The sequence below is a fragment of the Lactuca virosa genome, chromosome 5 (assembly GCF_052849685.1).
Source record: "Lactuca virosa cultivar CGN04683 chromosome 5, Lactuca_virosa_CGN04683_v6, whole genome shotgun sequence".
NCBI classification, from domain to species: Eukaryota; Viridiplantae; Streptophyta; class Magnoliopsida; order Asterales; family Asteraceae; genus Lactuca; species Lactuca virosa.
Window position 1 is genome coordinate 286,732,061 of NC_136430.1, and position 6,397 is coordinate 286,738,457.

The following is a 6,397-nucleotide window of genomic DNA, read 5'->3' on the forward strand; positions in this document are numbered from 1 at the left end:
AGCAAACTGAGTCAATATACTGTTAATCCAGGGACGGATCACTGGAAGGCAGTAGGTAGAGTACTAGGATACCTGAAAAGGACAAGTACTTTTGAGTAGACGTATTCGTCATCTAATGGAATACTTGAAGGTTATTCTGATGCCAGCTGGATTGATCACACTAGTGATTCAAAGTCAACAAGTGGTTGGATTTATACTCTAGCTGGTGGTGTTATTTCTTGGGCGAGCAAGAAACAGACATGCATAGCTCATTCAACGATGGAAGCAGAGCTAATTGCCTTAGCAGCAGCGGGCAAAGAGGCAGAGTGGATTCGAGATCTACTTATGGATATTCGTCTATGGGATACTCCAATGCCTTCAATACCCATGTACTGTGATAGTGAGGCCACACTGTCTAAAGTGTATAATGCGGTATATAATGGGAAGTCTAGACATGTAGGTCTGCGACACAATTTTGTGAGACAACTAATTGAAAGTGGTACCATCAAGGTTGTCTATGTCAAGACAAGTAAGAACTTGGCAGATCCGTTTACCAAACCTCTGACGAGAGATTTGGTTACATCTACCACGAGAGTCATGGGTCTAAAACCACAATAGAATCCCTTAGTGATGGAAACCCAACTTGACATTAGTGCTCCTAATTCTCAAGTTTAAAGGGTAACAACGAAGTCACTAACGATAGAAGGTACTATCATTAATGATAGATCCATGTGAGGTAGGATAATACGTCCTTGCCGAGAAAGAGGTTGAGTTACAACTCTTAACAAAGTTTTGGAGACATCTAAGCAACGAAGATGTTGTAAAACTTTTCCTATATGATCTAGAGGTGGTGCCGCCTCAAGTGAAGATTAGTGGTTTATATTCTAAAGGGTCATGAAAAGGGTTTATAGCGCATGGCCATATTAGCGCTCAGCGAGAACACAAAGACGACTTGTGATGTGTGGGGGTAAACCGGAGAGGTCATTAAGGTTCATGGTTTAAACCTATAAGGATACCATTGAATCGGTCTCTTCTTGTTTGTTCCCATTGAACTAGGGTTTAATCTTCGTGACACCCAAGTGACATCATCTGTCTGAGTGAAAGGAAACTTTCCAACTTGGTGGGGGATTGTTGGAACTTTATATATATAAAGGAATTGCAAGTTGGCAATTTCCTTTGTATCCCACATTGGTGGGGGGAAGAAACTTTTGTGGGTTTATAAGCTTATTCCCTTGATAGACCTTCAAAGGCTTTAGTGGATCAAAGGAATGTGCCAAGCCCACGCGTGCGCCTAGCCTAGCCTAGCACTAGCCAACGCCGTGAGTGCGCGAAATGGCACGATTTAGGCGCACTTGGCATTTCCCATGACGCATCGGTCGCTGGGAGCTGAGGAGCTTTTATTTTTGACGAGTTCGGGTCAAGCCGGTTTGACCGATCCGGTCAAATGGTTGACCGGCGTTGACTTCGTGGAGGATAAGTCATCGGGGCATTCTAGAAGGATCAGGAAACGGCTTGCTTGGAGAGCAAGTCGTCGCCCTAGGGTTTCTGGGGCCAGCCTATGGGGGCCCGTTTTATGCCTTCTAGGGTTTCGATACCTATAAATACTGCTCCCTAGGAGCCATTTGATACACTCACGAAAATCAAAAGCTCTCTCCCACTCTCTGCGTTTTTCTTCTGGTTTCCGAGTATTCGCTTTGTGTTTGTCGATTTCCAGTGCTGTTGGAAGATCGATCGATCTACATTAAATCCTGGGGTTTTACTCTGTTATTTACAGCCAGTAGAAGAGAAGTAAAAACCTTTAAGGACAGGAGTCCGATCCGTGCAGTTGTTTCAAGTTCAAGATCAACCATCAACAGGTCGGTTTTAATTTTATGTCTTGCATTTAATTTCGTCCAACAACAGGACAGTGTTCTTCTTCTTTTCTTATGATCAGATCTAACCGTGAAGGATTAATCTGGTTTTGGACGAAACTTGGTAAATATAATAATAATAATTGGATTTGTTATTCGCAACTAATCGACATATAATTCTCAATATTATTTGTCGGTTTCCTTGCGCGTCTATTAGTTTGATTTTTCAACACTTCATTCTTTAAGATGACCAATTCGAATTTCTCCTTCTTTTTATTCTGTATCTCTCCAATTCTTTAGAATATTCTTAAGAAACTTAAGTTTTGCCGCCATGTACAAATCCAGAGGGCCGTAGCCATAAAAGGAGGTTCAAGCATGTTTAAAGAGCGATTCAAATCCATCTCTTAGAATCCATGAATTATAGAAACGGAATGGGGGTGGACCATAATCAACTTTAGAAGAGCAGAGTATGATTGTGAGTAATCTGAATGTTCATGAGGGAGCGTTGTGACCGAGAAGTATTGTTGTGCCATAATAAAGTTTGGAGCATACCAAAAATCTGTCTAACTTAATTTCAAACCCTCGTCTGCCATATACGTGAATCGCCTACCTCCCATACTATATTCCTTCCATCCGGTTTCGTGAATCAAGTGATTAAAGCAATTGGCACTGTATTGACAAAAATGAGAGTTCAATCTTTCCGAAGGCCATCTCAAATCTCACAGTGTTAAAATCACCAGAGAAAATCCAAACCCCTTGTATAGATCTTTTAAGGTCAAGTAATTCTGCCCACAATAATTTCTTATCAGTGGGTGATTATAATGTTCACAAGAATCAACTGCCCAATAATACCTTTCCATGTACCACAAACGGCCAAGTGGTACCTTGATTTTATAGAGTGTAATCTAGTATAAAAGCGATGATCCCAAATACACAATAAACCCCCTGATCTACCAGTTCAGTTAACAAAATCAAATTTGAATTCAGAATCATCCCAACAGCCCGGAACATCAAAGCATGAATAGTCAGTTACAGACTTTAATTTTCAGCATATAAACATAAAGTACTTGGATATAGATAAATAACTAAATTCGGGTAGATCCCCATAGCTTCAGCAATTGATTAATGGCTTTCAGGGAGAATTTGCATAAATTTGCAAAAGCATTTTATGAAAATGAGGGAAAAAATTGGTTTATAGCTTCAAAGTGAACTGGGCGCCCCGTGAGATTTTCTTAATAAACAGAAGTTATTTTGTGGTCAACATTTTTAAAACGACGATGTTTTGGCTTAAGAAAAAAAATTGAAGGCCACCACTATTATCATAGGTGATGGCTTCCGAAAATTATATCTATTTTTGGCAATATTTTTAGATTTTGTGGAAAAACTTTCAAGAAGATGCCTATTTGGTCATTTTCACTTATTTTAATGAATACCCAGAGTTTAATACTTATTTATTTGTTAGTTAATTACTCACACGTATAAAATACCGTTTTAAATTCACAGAGTTAAAAAATCTTATTGACAATTAGACATTATTTAATTTATGTTACAAACATCAAATGGTGATACTAATGAACAAACATATAAGTTTGAAATACTGAACACTCATAAAGGAATTTATATTTTGTTATCTTTTTCTGGACGGAGCAAAACAGCTCTGACTCTATATATAATAACTTCTTCACATCACTCTACGATATACATAGAGTGAAAATGGAGTCTTCAAAGCAGCTCACTGCTCTTCTCTTAATCTCCATGTTTTTCATCTCTTCTGCCACACCAATTGCTCTTGATTGTGTACCCTGTGGCGATAAACCCCCTCACCACCATAATAAACCACCCAAATCCCCCAAACCACCTACCGGTAAACCACCAACCACCCATCCTCCCGTTGTCAAACCACCAAAAATCCACCCGCCAGTCGTCAAGCCACCAGTTGTAAGACCACCGATCGTTAAACCCCCAATCACGCTCCCACCCATCGTCAAACCACCAGTTGTAACCCCACCAGTAACTCTCCCTCCTATCGTCAAACCACCAATTGTAACCCCACCAATAACCCTTCCACCAGTTGTAACACCACCAATCACCCTTCCACCCATCGTTAAACCACCAATTACCCTCCCACCAGTAGTGAACCCACCATCTACAAAGCCAGGAACTCCATGCCCACCACCACCCTTTGTTCCTGCGCCAGCGGCCACCTGCCCCATTGACGCACTGAAGCTTGGAGCTTGTGTGGATCTTTTAGGTGGATTGATTCATATCGGGTTGGGTGACCCTGTGGTGAACCAATGTTGCCCAATTCTTGCTGGGCTAGTCGAGCTTGAGGCTGCCGTATGCTTATGTACAACACTAAAGCTTAAGTTATTGAATATCAACATATATCTGCCACTTGCTCTTCAGTTGCTTGTTACTTGTGGCAAGACTCCTCCTCCTGGTTACACTTGTTCTATTTAAGTTTTCAAGATCCCATTTTAGGTAACTTTCTTTACTCATGCAAACCCTAATCTCTCTCTCTCTCTCTCTCTCTCTCTCTCTCTCTCTCTCTCTCTCTCTCTCTCTCTCTCTCTCTCTCTCTCTCTCTCTCTCTCTCTCTCTCTCTCTCTCTCTCTCTCTCTCTCTCTCTCTCTCTCGGTGTAAGTGACAGATTTTTTTTATTTCATTTCACTTTTTCTTGGTCTTTGGTGTCTTTTAGTTCCATCAGCTTAATTATGGGTTTAAGTAAAATGGTTTTTCCTGCATATATATTAAGTAGAGACACTTTAATCATTCTAACCATAATTCTAAAAGTTGATAAACACAATCATGTTTTCCAACGTTTGTGGGTTTGAGAAATTGTGCTCATATGCTCTGATCGCTAACTAGCTTAACTCTGTGTTAGTATTCTCCTTTCAAAAAAACAAACAAACAAAACAGTACATTGTTCACCAATAGGACATAGTGAAGAAAGTTTGTGAACCATAATCAACATTGTAAAATGATGTAATTAAAGCTAATGCTTAAAAATCTTTATATAGAACTTATAAAAAATGTTAGGTTTTCTATGATAACATAAAAAGAAAATGTCACTTTTTAAGACATGTAGAACAATAATTGATGGGGAGATACAATTATCGCTCGCCATTGACATGCATGGTGATCTACGCCCCCATAGGCTACAACACTAATCTTTTACATATTAGGAAATTCAGATAATCAACTATAGACCAAAGACTTATAGCTAACCTATTGGGAGTTTGAAAAAGTTTCAGTAGTTTGAAAGTTTAAGTCTCGCTTTAAGCATTGGTATAATTTATGATTGTATTAGAATTCGTTAAAAAATAATGCTTTGTAAATCCTAACTTGTAGCTTTATTTAATAAAATATTTTGTTTTTGTTAAAAAAATAGAAATTATATATTATCATACACAGTTTTTTCTTATTTGTGATTATTATATAATTTTATTTTTATTTTAAAAAATCTTCATGAAATTGATGCAGGGGTTGGGTACGTTGATGAATCCACTGATGAAATTGTTGAGGATGTCGAATTATCCAAAAATCTCTTTGTTTGGAGTGATTAAGGAACTTTTCGATTGTTTTGATTGATGTTTAATTTAAGTTGGAGATCATTTTTTTTGTTTGAAAGATGATTAGTTATTGTTTAATGCATGGTTTGTTGTGTTGATGTAAGGAATTAAAAGCAGTAATTAATCAAGGGATTGAATGTTTTTACTTATTATTTCTCTTCTTACCAAAAAGGCTTCTAGTCCGTCGTATTAGGCGTAGCCCTCCCTCTTTGAGGTCAAGGTTCAATACCGGTTTGATATAATTAAGAGTAATTTTCGGTCAAATATATATATATATATATATATATATATATATATATATATATATATATATATATATATATATATATATATATATTTTTTTTTTTTTTCTTCTTCTTGAAATAACTAGACCAGGGCGCATCTTTTCTATAAAATATCACTGCTTATATCTTATATGAAAATTAAAGGTAGCAAAATGAACAGACAAATCAAATGAAGTAACAATTCACTACTAGAAACCTAGGTTTTAGAGATGGACGAATCTGTCGTTATTCCGTCGCTAAATGTTGTTTGCGATGGATTAGCAACAGACATACTCAATAGCTAAATAAAATGTAGCTAATGACCCGGCGACGGTTATAGCGACAGATCAGATTTTCCTTGCGATAAATTTGGCGACGGTGTATCCATCGCAAAATGGTCCGTTAATACAATTATTTAGGACATTGGCGACAAATTTGATAACAATATTCCATCGATGTTCTGCCGCAATCTTCATATCCTTTTTTTTTAATCCGTCTCTAATCCCTAACAGATCTCATATATTATTTTTAATTTTTCGATAGCTAATCCCTAGCAAACTTCATAAATGATTTTTTTATTTTCCGTCGCAGATCCCGAGCAAACTTCAGATATGATTTTTTTTTCGTCGTAATATATAAAATCAGATTTTTTTTTGTTATTATTATTTTTATTATGAATTTAAAAAAAGATATAAAAAACATCAACTAATAATACAATCCCAAAGCAAACATT

The 6,397-nt window shown here is 37.2% G+C and overlaps 1 protein-coding gene across 1 annotated transcript; it reads left to right on the forward strand.

The window, feature by feature from the left end:
• The first annotated feature begins 3,509 nt into the window (after positions 1-3,509).
• On the forward strand, positions 3,510-5,553 carry LOC145115213 (uncharacterized). Its single transcript, XM_079051453.1, has 2 exons — positions 3,510-4,310; positions 5,313-5,553. Exon 1 carries the CDS (start codon positions 3,543-3,545, stop codon positions 4,287-4,289), a length of 747 nt encoding a protein of 248 aa, XP_078907579.1. The 5' UTR covers positions 3,510-3,542; the 3' UTR covers positions 4,290-4,310; positions 5,313-5,553.
• The last annotated feature ends 844 nt before the right edge of the window (positions 5,554-6,397 follow it).

Bases quoted from the DNA above. Each gene is read 5' to 3' on its own strand.
- LOC145115213 (XM_079051453.1), top strand. From the start codon at position 3,543: ATGGAGTCTTCAAAGCAGCTCACTGCTCTTCTCTTAATCTCCATGTTT.